We start from the raw sequence: 17,391 nt of genomic DNA on the forward strand, positions 1-17,391 counted from the left end.
TAGAGCGTATTACTATCAAGTATTCCCCTCTTTATATAGTGACCGATATACAACAGTTCTTTGGCTGCTTCTTTCGTGTGCTTATCCGCAAGCTCGTTGCCTAGTATGATTCACTGGTATACAAGGATAGGATCCTGCGAGTTTCTGGAGAAGTCGGATGACTGTCGAGACAAAGAGACGAAATTTCCACGCAAATGGCAAAATTGGAATTCAATTACCCCTCAAAGTCTCGTCTTCGTCTATCCTGGATTCCCCATTTTAAGTGCCGACAATCACCATACTCCGGAGACCTTTTGAGGCGTTTTCAGGTCAAACAGACTTGAATTTGAGATTACCTTTACACCTGATCACCGCTGTAGGCAGTTTCGCGAAACTAGGAGCAGTTCCATGCCACCTCAGCTGGGACTGATTGAAGCGAGAGGTGGTTAGAACTGTCACCAGTGATCTACACTCCCATGTTGTCAAAGTGGCTTTGTATCGTATCTTGGTTGCTTGACTTGAAATCAGTGAGCTCGTCTGTGCTTCACGGTGGATGGCGGTCTAGCGCCTGTATTTCAGACCGCGAACTCGTCAGGTCAAGCAATCAGACGTCCCTCTGATTGGCACCCGCTCTCTTCGTTTACAACCCCAGGCAGAATCCCCTCAGCCAAAACATTTGCCTGCCGTTTCCGTGGTCATCTCAAACAGTCGAAATGCTGAATCAGTAGCAAGTACCAAGACGAGTCCTCCAACTGAAGCACGATACCACAGCCATTTGGGCGGCATTGACAGCAGCAATATCAGCGATAGTCGATCAACACGGCCGTGAGCCCCCTCCACTCTGTCCCTTCGTTTCAGGGTATCTATCCATCTATTTATCTGTATATGCTGCATACAGTACTCTCCAGTCTTGCTGCAGAAGGAAGGTCTTGCTAACTTTGTTTAGGCTTGGTACATAGCATTCGGTTTCTTTCTCTTTATCTTCCAGGCTGCCGTTCCTGTTTTTGCTGCTGCTGTCGCCGTCGTAATATCACTGCTCCCGGCTTCGGCGGGAATGTTGCATGGCGATCCAGGCTCGGCCGATGTCTTGCTATAAAGTCGATCGTTTACTCTCAGAGAGGCTGTGCTTGCGCTCGGGCATGCTTGCCCCTCGGGACAGACGACGATTATACTCCGGGAGTAACGCATCAACCATTTCCGACATATCCAAGGAGGCTCAAGACGAGCAGCGCTGCGAGTGAACAGTTTGTATCGTCTGACCATTTTCTGACTCGGATTCTGGGGCTAAATCTGCGGGGCCGCCTTACGTTTTGGAGCTGGCGGTGGAGGAGGAGGTGGCATGCAGTAGTAGTCCTTATCTTGGACTTGACTGGGCTTGAAACGGTAGTGAATAGCTGGACGGAGAAAACTATCACGAGGCCCTCGCTCCAGGGGCTCTTCTTCCCACTGCCAAACCTCTTCTTCCCACTGCCAATCCGGAACCGAGGAGGTTGGTTTCTTGAGAAATGTCTCGATACCTGGCTTATCAGCAGCGTAAACCTGTGCGCTTTTGCGTACAGCATCTTTTTGTACGGAGTCCTGATACCAGCGGAATGGGTAAGCTTTCTTGGTAGTCTTTGATAAATTCGATGTCACCACATCGTGCGGCAACCTGCAGCCTATCGGCACCGGGAGTCATGCTCGCTCGTAAATACGGGTGTACTTGTATGTCTGACATAATTTCTCTGATGCTCTCGGCCAACCTCTGTTCCTCTGAAAGTCGAGGGTTGAGCAGATCATGGACACGACAAAGGTTCAAAACTATTTTCATTTCGGTTGCCCGTGCCTGCGTGGATATTGAAGGATGCAATGGTGAAATTTTCTTCAACATCAACCGCACGATTGGTAGGGCGTCAGTGCGGAGGGCGATTTCGAGAAATGACATGGAAAATGGGCCATAAAATTGCTGCTCAACTTCGTAGACCAAATTTTCACTAAGGAGCAAGGTGACTAGATCATAATCTCCAGTCTTCAGAGCTTTTCTGACTGGGGTCCCGAGCTGGTAAAGCGGTGTTTCGCCGTCCTCAACACAATTGTTGTCCTTACATCGGTCTTCATACGTTTCCAAATTCACAGTATCTCCAGTAGATTCCGACGCCGCTTCATCATACAGAAGCAGGAAAACGTCTTCATCTAAATCAAGTCGATCAGATGCTGAAACTTAATTTGTAGTACCATTTCTCCCCTCTTCGATGTTCATCAGAGAGTGTGCGACCCGATAGACGTCGATCGTGAGCCTTGAATCTTGAGAGATGAATTGGAATAGAAACTCTTTGACCGAAAAATGGGCGAACCCGACAATTTTGAGCTTTCTCTGAAGACTATATCTCGTAGTCAAATCTTCAACATATTCCTCTCTCACAGTCAATAAACCAGGACAGAGAACTTCGAGGTCTGCTGTGTTAGGAAACCGAAAGTCAACGTGAAATCGCGGAGAACCTTCTGTATTAGTTGCAAAGACATCATTAAGCTCTGCAAGGGAGACCGGATGCTGAGTGAACGAGATCCAGCGGAGTGCCTTTTCTGCATATCCGCGATATGCGTGGTGGATGTTCTCGAGCATTCGAACATATGTAGCGTCGAGGTCCACCGGCAGTGATCTTAGACACTGCACAATCATTTGAGCACTGAGGCATCTTCGAAGTTCGTTGAGTTGGCAGTCAACCCAGCAAAACATCCCACTTGCTTTCCGGGAAAGGTAAATGGCTACAGCTTGCTGTATATCTGGGCTCCACTGTTGCCACCACGAATCGACACTCAGCTCCCGTTTAACATGAATCTCAATATCACTGTCTACTGCACCGGTTTGAATCTGCACTACCGTGGGGGATAGCTGCGTCAAGCCATCCTTCAGAACCTTTTCAGGTCTGCTAGTTGCAATTGTGTGGAGCTTGTCGATACCCCAATCCTGGAACTTCTTTAGAGTCTGAAGAAGAAGTGGTATATCTGGACACTCATCCAACGCATCAAGTATTATGTAGACATGCTGGAGGCATGTATTCGTAATCATTTGTCTAAGGCATTCCAGCAACTCCTCGACTGAGGCAGCCCTTTTGCCATTCAGACATGCATAGAACAAACTTTCCAACTCAGTTCTTACTTGTTCGTTTTGTGCACAGAGTTGAGATATCAAAGACCTCACCATTGCCTCGGCAGAGCACTCCTTGGCATACTGGAAGTCGAAATACCAGATGAGGACCGGGAGGCTTTTGTTGGCTCAAGTAAGAGATACTGTGGCCGTTGTGATGGTAGATGACAACACAGTTTTACCGCAGCCAGGTAATCCGGCGAGCCAATAAATGGGCCCTGCGGCTGAATACCAGTTTCTGAAAAAATTCTCGGTGAACCACCTCCCGGTGCCTGGTGCACGTTTTCGAGCTGCCGCATGGTAACTCGGATAGGGATCCGAGGCATTGAGCCAGTCTTGAAGATCACGACTAAGACTCTCCTTCGCTACAGACACCTGAAGAGCCACCAAATCTGTTGTAATGCCGTCGATCTTGGTTGTTATATCAACGGTGGACTGAAAGTTCATTGCACTCAGCGCTAGATGCAGGTTTTGTCGCGCGTCATGCACAATTTCCTGAAGCTTTTTCAGAGTGCTGACTCGAAAAGGATAAAGAGCTTTTCGAACGGTTCTTTCGAGTTTCCCAAGGTTGCCTGCAGGTGCGCTGGTTTTGACCTTTTGAAGCTTCTTCTCAAGCCCTTGAAGCGCCACTTGACAAGAGTGTAGACAAAATTTGACTCTTTCGATAGCATGCGCTTGGATGGTGGTGTTGTTGAACTGGCGTTCTAGATAACTCAGCGTGTCTGTTAGACAAGTGATTGCACAGATGAATGCTGAGATGTCGGCGTCTTGGTCCTTCCATGCCGAATAGTAATGGACAAAATCTTGGGTAACCTGGATCCCAAGCGAGATCAATCCGGCGATGCTTGCGGCTAGCCCAATCTCCGCCATAATTGCTATACTGCTGATGAATTTAGAGCGGCGGGGCTCACAGCGGACCATCTAGCATATATTCTGGATGCAAGACATGGTCAAGCTGGGGAGCTTCTCAGGGAGGCCTTGAAGCCATTGGAAAGACACATGATTTTCTCAATTGGACAAAAGTGGCGGAACCACGAAATTACTGAGCATCTCCAACAGTATGTGAAAGACTGGAATGATAGGCTCAATCAAGCGGCGGACCCTCCAGGCAAGATTACTTATAGCCAACGCTATGGCTCTAGCCGCATGCCTCCAGCTACATCACGGAACATCGACTTTCAGGCTGGGGAGTTACCCTCGTCACTGGTGGGCAAATCTTATATCCCGGATCATCATGAGCATCAATCCCGCCTTTTGGATACCTCGTCTTCCTCATCAGATAATCAGGATGTGCGCCAGAACCTTCCAGCCATAATGAAAAAATCTCATCAATGATCCTGGTACCGCTAACTAGCCTGAATTGGGTAAATGTGAGTTTCCGATGAAGAATTTCGCATCAGCAGGCATCTCTGATAATACCTGATAGCATGCCTTACGCGACTGCCACACTGACCCTCTCAGCTGGTCTCTGGTTTAACGTGGTCGGACCTCGCCAAATCACAGATAACAACCGGTTTATGGCATCTGCACATGGCTATCCGCTGGAGACCGGCACACTCAAAGAGGGTATTCCTTGCAGCCTTACCAATCATCAAGTCGTGGTCTGATATAGAGCTGTAGTTGGATAAAGGCCCTCTTCTATCTATCCCTCCTAGGCTAGACCTTAGGACGTGATTCAACTTGGTATAATTAAATAATGTATTGAGTCTTGGTTTCTTCCTCGCACGGAAAAGGTCGCCCTGTTCCAGAAGCACAAAAAAGAACACCATGGACTGTTATTCCATTACGAGTCTGCGTGAAATAAAGCTACACGCTGATTCCTTGGCAGTAGGGCCCGAGAGAAGAAAAGAGGTCATCAGTGTAGAAGCAGTTTTCATTATCGACTGTATCAGTAAGACCATCACACCGTGCGCAAGTTAAGTATGCCCCCTACTCAGATCAGCCATATAGTCACCTGGATTGTTTACATTCTTCTTCACGATTGTCCATTGTCATCTAGATGGGCCTTGACTCCGCTAATTACACTGCTCACACCGTCCCTAGTCCAATGCTGTGACTTCCAAAGCTCCTGAAATATACCCATTTTAGAATTCAAAAGTTGGTCAGGCACTCCTACTCCACAATTTTACCTTGGTCCATCACCAATATCAGATCCAAGTTGCGAATCGTGCGTAACCTATGTGCCACCGCCACCACCGTACATTCTTGGTCCTGGATTAGTTCCATCAACTTAGTCTCTCTTAACTGGTCAACATTGGAGGTTGCTTCATCTAGAATCAAAATGGTTGACTGATGGAGCAAGCCACGGGCTAGACAGATTAGCTGTTGCTGCCCACTGGAAATCGTGCTGGAATCTAGATTCGAGCTCAGACCTCCTCGTGAGAGAACCAGATCCAGCATTCCAACTTTGTCCAAGAGTGACACAATCTCGTCATCGGTGTGATTGCTCCTCGGGTCAATATTGAGCCGCACAGAGCCAGTGAGCAACAAAGGATCTTGTGGGAGGACGGTCAACTTTTGTCGGATGCTTTCACGTGGAGTAGTTCGCAGGTCCACCCCGTCAATTGTAATAGTACCGTGTTGAAAATCAGTCATCCTTAGGATGCTCAATACTAGCGAGCTCTTCCCGCTATATAGAAACTTAGGAAAAGTGAGTAACCTTCTTGGAAGTTTGAACATACCTTCCAGATCTCCCGCATATACCGACCTTTGACCCAGGAGTGATGCCTAGTGTTATATCCTGGAGAATAGGATTGGATCCCAACCTGCCATATCAATTAGCAGATTTTCTCACATGGGGAATAAGAACCAATCCTACCCATAGCTGGCAGTCAGACCGTTGAATTTTATCTCTCCCTGGGACGGCCATTGCGTACCCGGATCAATGACCTCATCCCCAAGATTTTCCGGGTACGTCTCCAGCGTAAAGCCCTTCAGTCTTGATATCGAACCCAATGATGTTTCCATCTGAGAAAGAACCCGACTGAAGCTGACGATGTTGGAAAGGGCCACCCCGAGGGCGCCGCCAGAACTGTGCACTTGAGTGGCAAGAGCAACTATGGTCACAGCCAAGGCAGTCACTATTAAATTCAAAATGAGATTGAGCCAGCGCTGTATTGCAAGCATCAAGTAATAGGGTTTCAGGGATTCGTTTAGCAGGACGTCGTACTTTCTTTAGAAGTCTGCCTACCATGCAAATGCTCTGATGGTGACCAGTCCGCTGAAAGTCTCAACAAAGTGAGAGTATAATGGTGACTTGGCTTCTAGATCAAGGAACCTCATTTGTCGCGATGTGGATAAGTAGAAGCTCTGGAGAAAATAGAGAATTACCAGCAGAAGTGGAAAAGAAACAGCAGTCCAGTGAGATGACAAGGCGGTCAGAAGAGCCGCTGCAATGCACTCAAGTAATCCATCAACGGCCTGTAGGAAGGCAAAAGGAAGCTGCATGTCAATCAAGGACATATCCTGACTAAATCGATTCAGGGTGACACCAACATCCGTGGAGACAAAGAAAGAATAGGGAGCGGACATGACCGTATCTAGAAAAATCTTATGCAACTTGATCGATGACTTAGGCACTGACTGGACAATCAACAGCTATACTGAAGTAAACATCAAAAATATTGCAAGGACACCGAGTATTGCATATACTCCCAAATACATGTTCTGGTGCCTGCCAGGGTGGATACTTTCAGAGTCAGACCACTATTGCAACCAAATGGTGGGGAAATTGTAGCAAAATGTGAAAAAAGCTATGGTGACCAGTATGAAGAGAATTGTGGGATTCCACTCCATCGCCGCAAAATAATAGGCGTACAGCTTCCAATCTCCGACTTTGCGGGATAGGTCGACCAATTTGTTGTTCGGTGCTTTACTTGATATAGGCTCGCTGGGTGTCTGACGCTCATGATCGTATGAAAACACATTTGTCGTCAAAATCTCATCACTAGGGTAGACTGTCGATGGAGAGCCATGATGGATCAACTATCTGTCAGAACCAAGAGTAAGGATGTAGTCCGCATTATGCATGAGGTGTGCTTTATTACAACCTTACAGTTAGCACAAAAGGTTTGTATTGGTCTAAAGACATACCATCGTGACCAGTGAGCAAGACAGATATCCCGTGTCTACGGCAGACACCATCAAGCCCAAAAACGTTATGGGTAATTTGCTGTGCGGTAACGGCATCCAAACCACTCGTTATATCATCCAAAATGAGCAATTTCTTTTTCGCATACAAAGCCCTTGCCAACGCGAGTCTTTGCTTCTGGCCTCCGCTGAGAGCAGTCCCTCCACTACTGATAATTGTTTGGTCCCCTTCGGGCAATGTTGCCAGATCAGGACCGAGAATACAGGCCTTCAAAATCGCACTGTACCACTCATCCTCGAACAGCGACGATCCTTGAATTGCTTGGCGGATAGAAAGATTGGGAAGCCAAGGTATTTGACTGCAACATCCGATCCCTAAAAAAGGGGATACCCGAATTGTTCCGTCGACCTTGAAGATTTCGCCTAGAATGGCAAGTAGTAGGCTACTTTTGCCGCATCCTACAGGGCCTGTAACCATCACGAAACATCCTGTATTGAAAAAGTCATATCCCTCAGGATTGGAGGGCCCTGGGGCTTGAACGCAAAACTAGCATTCTCTAGCGTCACCAGATCATCTTCAGTGGCTGATGTGCGGGTTTTTTGGTCAATTCAATGACTTCACATCCCATCCTCGTGCCATGATTCAAGGGTTTGGAATTCAAAGACTTCTCAACCAATGGTGCGTCAACCTTGTCAAACGATGAAAGGTATTTTTGGATACGACCGTAACAGCCAATTGATCCTATAAAAGGTGGAAAGGCAAACATGAAAAGAAATATCGGAAAACTTAACAGGCTGATCAGTGACAAAGATGTGAAGGCTGTTGCTGGATCTAATGATGAGCCGGATTTTCTTGAGACGAGAACGTATATTAGGAATGCAGTCACCGGGCCCATCACCCGGGGAAGTGTTCCAATAGTATTTTTGGCCACATTTAAACGACGATATTGTTTTGACGTGGCTAACTCATGCACTCGAAGGTGGTGAATATTAGCAGCCATCGCGGTAGAAAGACCTGACATCCGGACTCCTCTGATGTTCTGAAGCATTGAATAAGTTGCGGTGATTCGCTTTTGTACCGCGTCAACCCACTGTCTTTGGGCCTTTTTCGACATTTTCCCAAATATGAAAGCAGCCATTGTGCAACCTAGAGCGATGCCCACTGGAGAGAAGCATGCAAAGCCAATCTCCCTCCATATAATATATATCGCGAGTCCGACCTCAATCGGCGCGGCCCATAGCACGTCGAAATTCATCATCCCTTGCGCGATTTGGTCAATGTCGGTGCTCATATGAGTCACAGAGGCAGCATCGGTGAACCGAGAACTTTCGAGCTGTAAAGTAACATCGTAAACTAAGCTAGTGAGGCCCCGTCGAATAATAACAATGCAGCGATAGATTTGGTGCTTATATAGAGCCGTACTGAGTGCGATGCCCAGATATATTAACGCGGTCGCTCCGATCAACGCCCTCCCGGTATCTTTTTTGGCTTGACCATCTGCTTCCGATAGTAAGGAAATGGTGCGATTGATAAGAAGCGGCTGCGCAGTGGTGAAACCGATGAGACAAATGCGCGGGATTAGAATCAGTAAAAGTGGTTTGCGGAAGGTTTGAAAGGTGGCTTGGATCAGGGCATAATCCCGATTTTTGTCACAGGAAGACCAAGTCTCCCGGAATTTATCCAAGAAGAAATTTGTGTTCAGTTCGGGGTCAAGTGGAAATAAGTCTTCCTGGCGAAGTATTTTTGACGACCCGCTGAGGAGAAGTGAGTTCAGCCACCAGAAAACACTCCGATTAATGATACCACCTAGGGTTTTCTGGGGAAAAAAGTCGGTATGGGTCTTGTAAAAGCGCTTTCTTTTCTACAGTCTCCAGCCCGAGGGCCATCACCTTCATCGCCACACCTGCCGTAATAGTACTGGAAAGAGATCCGTGGCCATTCCGTAACCACAATGTCCGCGCTTGGCAAATATCAAACAGAGTCGTCAAGAGCAGGTAAATGGCGAGGACGAGCGAGGGCCGCTCGGACCGATGATGGTCAAGGTAGGAGATAAGCGCTATGACTAGAGCACCACAAAGGGAAATGCAAGATGCCGCTATGGACAGACGCGTGGGGTCAGCCATCGGCGAACTGTGCAGAACGAGTGCAATCTGCGTTGCAGCATAGCATCCGATGACAGCCTATTTGATATTAAGTTTTCACGGCAGATCACCTTCGGCCCGTGACATACTAGCTTTCCACAAATAAGCCATTCAATACCCCTGCTTTGGGTTTTTTTATCTTTCTTCAACAGATAGAAAATCTGAGGGGTTGCGACAATAAGCAGGAGGAGGGATGGCAATAGCGACAAAATAGCCTGTTCGAAGAGAAGTGTGAAGTCGAAAGTTCCTAGACAAAGAATTTGGGGGCCAAACGTATTGTCTGCTATAGTGCAGGTGGGTGTGGAATCCTTCATCATGCATGCGGGGTTGTGTTGAGTGAATGAGAAGGGGAAGAGACCGGTCAAGGTCAGGAGGGGAATAGGAATAGAATCACCACTTTTATTCGCGGGATTTCGTTATCTTCAACCCCTGTCAGGCTGTCCGCCACCGGCTTCGTTGTCACAATACAATGCGTGATTACTAACTAATCAGTTTCGCTGATGAAACGCCTTATCTACTTATGCCTCTGTTGTCTTCTCTCTTTCCTTTTCCTTTCTTCAACACTCACTACCATACTCTATACAGGCTACTTTACCCGTTTCATCACCAGCATGAGCGGCGTCGCAGAGACACGGCCTTTATTATCCTCAGAGGACTCAAACATTTCAGACCCCCCTGATGTGGAACTACTGATCGGCCAGGATTCATGTCCTAAAAGCCACGCAACGCGCGTGATCGTTATAATTGCAATATGTACTATTATTGCCGACCTAGCTGGATATGGATCGATCGCGCCACAATTACAAATATTTGAACAGACCATCTGCAGAGAGTATTATGCATCCATTGGCGTCTCAATAAATACCCTAGACCAGGATCAGTGCAAAATTGAGCCAGTTCAAAGCGAACTGGCTTTGATCAACGGCTGGTTCGACACCTTCCAGACTGTTCCCGGTAAAATTGCCCTAAAACTAGATATTTTGACTCATAGGGAGCTAATAACTGCTCCGCAGGCCTTTTTTTAGCTGTGCCGTTTGGCGCTGTAGCGGATCGGATTGGCCGGAAACCCGTTATGCTTGCGGGAATGGCTGGCTGTCTACTAGGAGAGGGTTGGATTCGAGTTGTTGGTAAGTCTCTTCCCATTTGGCATAGTAAATAGACTTTAACCTGAAAATTGGACATTAGCCTGGTTTGCACCACGTATTCCACTGAGAGCAGTATGGTTTGCAGCCTTTTCGCAACTCATGGGGGGTGGAGCGCAGACGGCGGCATTGATAATGTGGGTGATGGTTGCAGATACATGCTCCAAGGAGAGAAGAACTCTAGCTTTCTCACAGTTAGCTGGCGCTGTTTTGATATCGGAGATTGTCGCCACTCCTGCAAGTGCTGCACTGATCCCTATAAGCCCATGGCTACCCTATCTTATGAGCTATGGCTTGTATATTATCGGCTTTTTGTTCGCAAGCTGTGTTCCGGAAACACTCGGAAATGTAAAGATAGCGTCACCTTCACAAGATGGAAATGAAGTGCGCGGGAAACACATGTTCTCTACCATTCGAAAGGAATTTCGCACTGTCCAGAAGTCACTGACCTTGATTCGAGAGAATATAAACGTTACGCTGATACTGATCTGCTTCTTCACTTCATCTCTCGGCAAGCAAGCCATTCCACTCATATTGCAATACGGGCCAAAGAAGTTCCACTGGACGATTGCTCATGTAAGTCGATATCCCTATCTTGAGAAAGCATTCGCTTACGTTACGTCACAGACTTCATATTTCCTATCACTGCGCGGGGCAGTCAATTTCATTCTTCTTCTTATCATCCTTCCGGCAATATCAGAGTTCCTTCAATCAAAGCGGTATTACCCAGCACTTAGGGATAAGCGACTGACTCAGGTCAGTACCGCGCTTCATATAGCAGGCTCGATTATCATATTCTTCGCCGCGTCATCTGTCACCTTTGTGGTCGGACTAATGATTTTCGCTCTTGGGGGATCTTCCCATATCACCGCAAGAAGTTTGGTTACCTCATTGGTAGACCCCAATCTTTTGGGCACGGCTTACGCCTGTATCGCAACTGTGACGTCTGCTGGAATGATTTTTGCCGGGCCCTTGCTAGCTTATACCTTCAAATGGGGGATGATCTTGGGGGGCAATTGGATCGGAATGCCTTTTCTCACTGCCACGGGACTTTACGTACTTGGACTACTCGCAGTCACTATGACGAGGATTACGAATTCTAGCGACTAGCCTTCACTCACAATAAAGCTCATTTGATTTTGATACAACTAATTCAAGTGGAATTCACCCTATAGATGCGCTTGGCGGGTACTATTCACATACCTCGGCAGCTCGGCAGCAGCAACACGCTTCTCAGAAACGAGCATTTGCTCTGGAACCCAAGAAAGATCCGCATTAGAAGCAGGGTCTAGTGTCCCATCCTGCAAGAGCAGCATAGTAGCCAAAGCCTTGCCGCACAACCAACACTGGACCATCCCATCCCCACCAAATGCAGCACAAACCCACTCAGCTCCAACTCCCTCACCTGAAGATGACCGATTTGTCACCGAGGTTGGCAATTGTCCCACCCACGGGAAACTGTCTGTACTGAATGCCATATTGCCCGTCCACATCGCCTGCACCGGGTCACCTTGCACACGGCCCCAGGAGTCTCGGCCAAAGACTGCACTCAAAGCCCCAGAAAGATGAATATCATTGTACATGCATAGCTCGTCGTCTCTGGCTATGCCCAAATCTGCGAGTCCACCGAGCTGGCCTTGAGCGAATCCTCCTCCCAACATCATCTGCCCTCCCGGGAGTTGAGTTAGATAGTCGAAACCGCGATGGTAGCTGAAGAGCCAGGAGTGTTTGTATGCTTGGAAGGGGAACTTGTCGCCTGGCGTTTGGGCGGACATTTGGCCTCGCACGGGAAATATCCTGCCTCGTAGACCGGGCACTAGGTGGCTGACGTGAGAATTTGTGCAATGAATTACGTGTCGAGCGGAAATAATTCCACGACTTGTATAAACTTTGTATTTGAAAGTTGAAGTGGAGTTGGTTCCAATGGATGTAACCGCTGTGTGGTCATTGACTTGGAATTCATCTGGATAGTCTGCGAGCAGTCTGGCCAGAATACCCGTGACGAACTTGTAGGGCCACAGGGCACCAGCGGGACCTGCGATTATCCCTGTTGCGTTTGAGAGCTTGAATTCCTGGCATTCACATATTAGTGGGCGAGCTTGAAGGCGAATTCTGGTCGAGGAAACTGACATCTGGCATTGAAGCTCGGTCATAGGTTGTCCAGTCTGCCGATTCCTCGGGCATGCCCTCCTTGAAACGTCGAAGCCTCTCTAAGGCATCCTTCCACGGCTGATCGCCGAAGAAGGCACTCAGAAACTGTACTTGTCGTGCCTGAGTCTCCTCCGTGAGACCAAGTTCCTCTGCCACGCCCAGCATCTCCCGCAAATGTGCTAACCGGAAGCGAATGGTCTTGCGCGCCGTTTCATCCCCATAGACATCGGCCAACTCAGCATATCCATCCGCAGTCTCCATAATATGGCCACCATTCCGACCAGTGGCACCACTGCAGATGCCCCGGGCTTCAAGAATGACGACAGCCGGATGTGCCTGATTTGAAGACGCAGGTTTGGCACGGCTTTTGAGAAGCGTGCGTGCAATAGACGCACCTGTTATCCCTGAGCCGATGATAACGACATCAGCACTAGATGACAGAGGCTGACCAGAACTCTGCGCAAACTGCGGGTGTGGAGTTTGCGTCCAAAAGGACGAGGTTGTGGTATCACGGGGGATACCTGGATCCGCATAGATGCGGTTGACGGCCTGTTGTCGGTCTTCAACCGGAATTGAAAGATCATTGAGCAGGAACTGAGCAAAGGGCATTATGACTGAAGTCCAGGTGCTGTAATGTGGTGAAGATGGCAAAGATAGAGTGATATGAAGTTACACAAGTGCGTAGAAGAAAGACTTTGAAATAGTAATACCATCGCGAATCACATATAGTCTCTTGGACTTCCCTGTTTGAGCGCGTCTAACCACACTTGCAATCTGCCTTTCTTCGTTTTGGCGCATCGCCTGATCTATTGATAAGGTGCGTCGACCTACCCAATCCGACCCATGCGGGTTCCTTCCCCCGCTCCGATATCTTGATACAGATGAAAGAAAAAGCTCCAACTATAAAAGCAGAGATTAGATGGAGGAAATGATGGGCAGATCAACATCCAGATTGCCATCATGTCTTCGTCTCTGTCTCCTGGAAACGACCTCTTCATTGGAGGTCCGCAAATGCGCCAACCATCCCTCTCGTTTTTATATCGATTGGAATGCGACATCGCCAAAGAGGAAATCGATATTGGCGCGCCACATGATACAGGCGTGATTCGAAGTATTGCCAATATTGTGCGAGGCAGCATGAAAGGACCTGGAATTGAGGGCTCTGTTCTACCTCTGGGAGGAGCCGACTGGGCAACTGTGGTGAAAGGGACCCACGTAAGTCCAGCAAATATTGTCAATGATTGAAATTTTTCTGATCAAAAGGCAGTCCATGACTCTCGATGCTCGGTACACTGTTCGAACTACCGATTGCCACTACCTCTACATTCGCGCTCATGGTCTATATCGTCCCGGGCCGGGCACAAACTATGCAAAACAAGTCGAAAGCAATCCGACGATGATTCCACCATCGATCGTATCGCAAAACGATGTGGAGTTCTTTTCTCATCTCAGGGTTGAAGCTGGACCTGGCCCATACAACTGGTTGAACGGGCTGGTTTGTCTTGGCGTTATGGTTTGCGAAGGAGAGAAGATTTGGATAGATGCGTACCACCTGACCAACTTCCCGGGTATCAAGCCGGAAAGTGTAATGGTAAAAGCATAGACTAGCGGCAGATAGATACTTCGTTGGTTGCCGAATATATGATTCTAAATGAAACTCCTAGCCGAGCTAAGATACTTACCCTGATTAGGCACGTGGACGCACCGTCGCATTAATCTATGCGAAGTGGGCCTCGGGTCATGGAGAGCCGTTATCAATGATATTATCGAGTATATAAACATATTCCTGTCCAAGTGTTGTAGTCCATGAACCGCAATCCCAATGGCGCACGAAATACTCCAAATCCCCGACTGGCAGGAGCTAGTCGCGCGCAAGCGCAACGAATGCCAGGAGAAAATCCCGCGCGAGTGGATTTTGAGTGATGATCTTTTGAAGGCACCCCCGCATCTGATAGAATATGATATTCCCCGTCGAAGTGGCATGCTCTCGGAGCTGGAATTGGATCTCACGGATAATTATACAGCATCCCAATTGCTGGCCAAGCTTGCGTCAGGCCACGTCAGCTCCTTAGCTCTTACGATTGCATTGTGTAAACGCGCTGCAATTGCGCAGCAGCTGGTTAGTTGTGAGTCTATGGTCATCAGGAAAACGAGTTCTAATTATGGCTTAGACATCATGCCTCACCGAGACGTGCTTTCCACAGGCACTGGACCGAGCTCGGTTTTTAGACGAATATCTCGCACGAGAGGGAAGGCCGATCGGTCCACTTCATGGCTTGCCTATTAGTATGAAGGATAGTTTCTGTATCGAAGGGCTTCAATCAACCGTGGGGTATGTCGAGTTTCTGAAGAACACCCCGGCGATGCAGAATTCCGCCTTGGTCGCAATTCTGTTGGAGCTAGGAGCGGTTCTGTACGTCAAGACCAACATACCGCAGACAATGATGGTAAGTGGCTCTGAGTTCGCTTTGTCAATGCCCAGGCTAACGGCTTGCAGACAGCGGACTCTGAGAATAATATCTTTGGGCGCACTCTCAACCCTCACAACACATCTCTGACAGCCGGTGGATCCAGTGGCGGCGAAGGTGCTCTCGTGGCATACCGTGGATCAATTCTAGGCGTTGGCACCGACATTGCAGGATCTATTCGTATCCCAGCCCTGTGCTGCGGTGTATATGGATTCAAACCGACGGCCAACCGTATTCCATTCGGGGGACAGGTATCCGGTGCGATGGAAGGCCTACCGGGTCTGATACCCGCTGCCGGTCCATTGGGTCACAGTATTGCCGATTTGCAAATGTTCATGAAGACCGTTCTTAGTGATGGTAAACTCATGGAGTATGACTCTGCTGCATTTGCTGTACCATGGCTTACCAGCCCGCGGGCAATCACTGAGCATAACGGAAGCCTCTCCATTGGAGTACTTGCTGAGGATAAACACTTTCCGCTTCATCCTCCTATCAAGCGAGCGTTGAACCAAGCTATTGAGAAGCTGACTCGTGCTGGTCATCGCATCTTTCACCTCGAAAATCATAGCGAAGAGCTTTCTGTCGCATATGCTTCCCGCCTTGCGTTCGAATATTTCATTTATGGCCCTTCGGAGGACCATATCAAATCCAGTGGGGAGCCGCTGGTCAAATCGGTGGCCAGATTCGATTCCCCCATGTTCACTGGTCCGTTCCCGGTTGACATGGAGTTGGGCACTTTCGAGAAGATCCATAAGCTGCATGAAGCTCGTCAGCGAGTTAATGATGCTTGGCGCGATGTTTGGGTCAATCAGAAGCTGGATGTTGTATTAGCTCCAGGATCACAGAACACTGCAGTAGCGCATGATACCTATGGCTGGCCACCATACACGGTGATGTGGAATCTGTTGGATGTAAGTTGAATTTTGGGACTTCCGAGCTTGGGTAACTAACACGTACTCAGTATCCAGCTTGTGTCATTCCATTTGGCAAAGCTTCCAAAAAGTTGGATTCGGAGACAATGGAAACGAATGATCAAGTCCAGCCAAACTGTAGGTAAATCCAGTCTGCTGATTATTCATGGCTAACGAGATACAGATAACCCGGATGAGGTTGATGGTGCGCCGTGTGCCATTCAAATCATTGCGCCACGCTTCCAGGATGAGAAGTGTCTGTGGGCTGCAGAGATTGTTGACCAAGTCATTCGAAATAACTAGCCGGTAAAGAAATATATGATATTACGGTTTGAACATGTTCCCTCCAATGTTTTTTGCTTGCCACGCCATAGGATTGTCAGGAGGTGTTTCCAGAGGATTAAAATCCGCATGGGGATAAACAGCCAAACGGGAAAAATCAAAAAGAGACAGAGGTTTATCAAAAGGGGAATTCGGCGCCATCGCGGTCGTCAGTCTTGTATCTGGAATGTAATTGAATGGGGTCGAGGGTGGTGAATGTGTTGGATGAGGCAAAAGTTTCGAAAAGGGAATGGGAGGTAATTGAATAGGATATACTTCAATGGGGGGTCCAGAGGGCTGTGAGGGTGGGGATGAAATAATATTAAAGGCACGATTAGACTAAGGAACAGAAGTGAATAAGAACAAGTGAATGAAGGGTATCTTCCATATCTTTATCTCATCCATCTCTTTCCTCTTGTCCTTTTCCTCCTATTTTTCACTACTTCTAACCACATCTATCAGAATCAACTGATGTTATCTTGATTCACTCCGATACGTCACGCATCCTTTCATTCGAGATGCACAACATGAGTGTTTCCGTTGCGGAAATGAAACAACTTCTGATGAGTTCACGAAGAAGTGAGTCTACCACCACAAATCAAAGTCTTGACTAACATGTCAGTACTCTCCCACTGTACGATAGTCCATGAGTCAAGATCCAGCTCCAGCCTGCCGGACGAAAATGCAATGTCACAAAAGATCTGATTTGCAAGAAATCCCATACATCGAGCGCATGTTCGAGGGGTCATTCAGCGAAGGAGAACCCCAAACCGCAACAATCCAAGAGATGGAAGGCATCGTTCAGTTCAAAGCTTTGAAATTCTTTTGCAATGGCTCGACCAGGGAAAATTCGTTGTCCTCGCCCTCACGTCAGTGGAAGAGTTGATACAGACACTTGTTGAATTTGTGAGTCTTGCAAACATGTGTCATGTAATGGGAATGGAGTCGGGAGTTGCTCAAAAGATCAAGGATATCTATGTGATCAAAGCAAAGAGCTACTTCACTTCCTCATTCGTTGAATCTGCAAGCCACCATCCAGCTGGACACGTAGTTCGTATCAT

The 17,391-nt window shown here is 47.9% G+C and overlaps 7 protein-coding genes across 7 annotated transcripts; 3 read left to right on the forward strand and 4 right to left on the reverse strand.

Moving 5' to 3' along the window:
- Positions 1–1,263: 1,263 nt before the first annotated feature.
- Positions 1,264–3,976, reverse strand: N7520_001392 (uncharacterized protein; the record flags this gene model as incomplete). Its single annotated transcript, XM_057135327.1, has 3 exons — positions 1,264–1,476; positions 2,381–3,190; positions 3,251–3,976. 3 exons carry the CDS (start codon positions 3,974–3,976, stop codon positions 1,264–1,266), a joined length of 1,749 nt encoding a protein of 582 aa, XP_057001263.1.
- A 1,242-nt stretch (positions 3,977–5,218) lies between these two features.
- On the reverse strand, positions 5,219–6,388 carry N7520_001393 (P-loop containing nucleoside triphosphate hydrolase protein; the record flags this gene model as incomplete). Its single annotated transcript, XM_057135328.1, has 4 exons — positions 5,219–5,735; positions 5,788–5,871; positions 5,925–6,137; positions 6,297–6,388. The coding sequence occupies 4 exons, from the start codon at positions 6,386–6,388 to the stop codon at positions 5,219–5,221; spliced, it is 906 nt and encodes a 301-aa protein (XP_057001264.1).
- A 423-nt stretch (positions 6,389–6,811) lies between these two features.
- N7520_001394 (ABC transporter integral membrane type 1) lies at positions 6,812–7,673 on the reverse strand (the record flags this gene model as incomplete). The annotated part of the gene is made up of 2 exons (XM_057135329.1): positions 6,812–7,062; positions 7,199–7,673. The coding sequence occupies 2 exons, from the start codon at positions 7,671–7,673 to the stop codon at positions 6,812–6,814; spliced, it is 726 nt and encodes a 241-aa protein (XP_057001265.1).
- A 2,275-nt stretch (positions 7,674–9,948) lies between these two features.
- Positions 9,949–11,589, forward strand: N7520_001395 (MFS transporter; the record flags this gene model as incomplete). The annotated part of the gene is made up of 4 exons (XM_057135330.1): positions 9,949–10,291; positions 10,351–10,464; positions 10,523–11,055; positions 11,107–11,589. 4 exons carry the CDS (start codon positions 9,949–9,951, stop codon positions 11,587–11,589), a joined length of 1,473 nt encoding a protein of 490 aa, XP_057001266.1.
- Positions 11,590–11,648: 59 nt separating this feature from the next.
- Positions 11,649–13,239, reverse strand: N7520_001396 (NAD(P)/FAD-dependent oxidoreductase; the record flags this gene model as incomplete). The annotated part of the gene is made up of 2 exons (XM_057135331.1): positions 11,649–12,551; positions 12,610–13,239. The coding sequence occupies 2 exons, from the start codon at positions 13,237–13,239 to the stop codon at positions 11,649–11,651; spliced, it is 1,533 nt and encodes a 510-aa protein (XP_057001267.1).
- A 351-nt stretch (positions 13,240–13,590) lies between these two features.
- N7520_001397 (DUF3237 domain-containing protein) lies at positions 13,591–14,233 on the forward strand (the record flags this gene model as incomplete). The annotated part of the gene is made up of 2 exons (XM_057135332.1): positions 13,591–13,845; positions 13,898–14,233. 2 exons carry the CDS (start codon positions 13,591–13,593, stop codon positions 14,231–14,233), a joined length of 591 nt encoding a protein of 196 aa, XP_057001268.1.
- Positions 14,234–14,452: 219 nt separating this feature from the next.
- Positions 14,453–16,312, forward strand: gmdB (general amidase GmdB; the record flags this gene model as incomplete). The annotated part of the gene is made up of 5 exons (XM_057135333.1): positions 14,453–14,749; positions 14,802–15,077; positions 15,128–16,009; positions 16,060–16,147; positions 16,194–16,312. The coding sequence occupies 5 exons, from the start codon at positions 14,453–14,455 to the stop codon at positions 16,310–16,312; spliced, it is 1,662 nt and encodes a 553-aa protein (XP_057001269.1).
- Between the last annotated feature and the right edge of the window lie 1,079 nt (positions 16,313–17,391).

Source organism: Penicillium odoratum (genome assembly GCF_028828045.1).
Source record: "Penicillium odoratum strain IBT 22623 chromosome Unknown utg000001l_segment0_segment0, whole genome shotgun sequence".
Taxonomy (NCBI): domain Eukaryota; kingdom Fungi; phylum Ascomycota; class Eurotiomycetes; order Eurotiales; family Aspergillaceae; genus Penicillium; species Penicillium odoratum.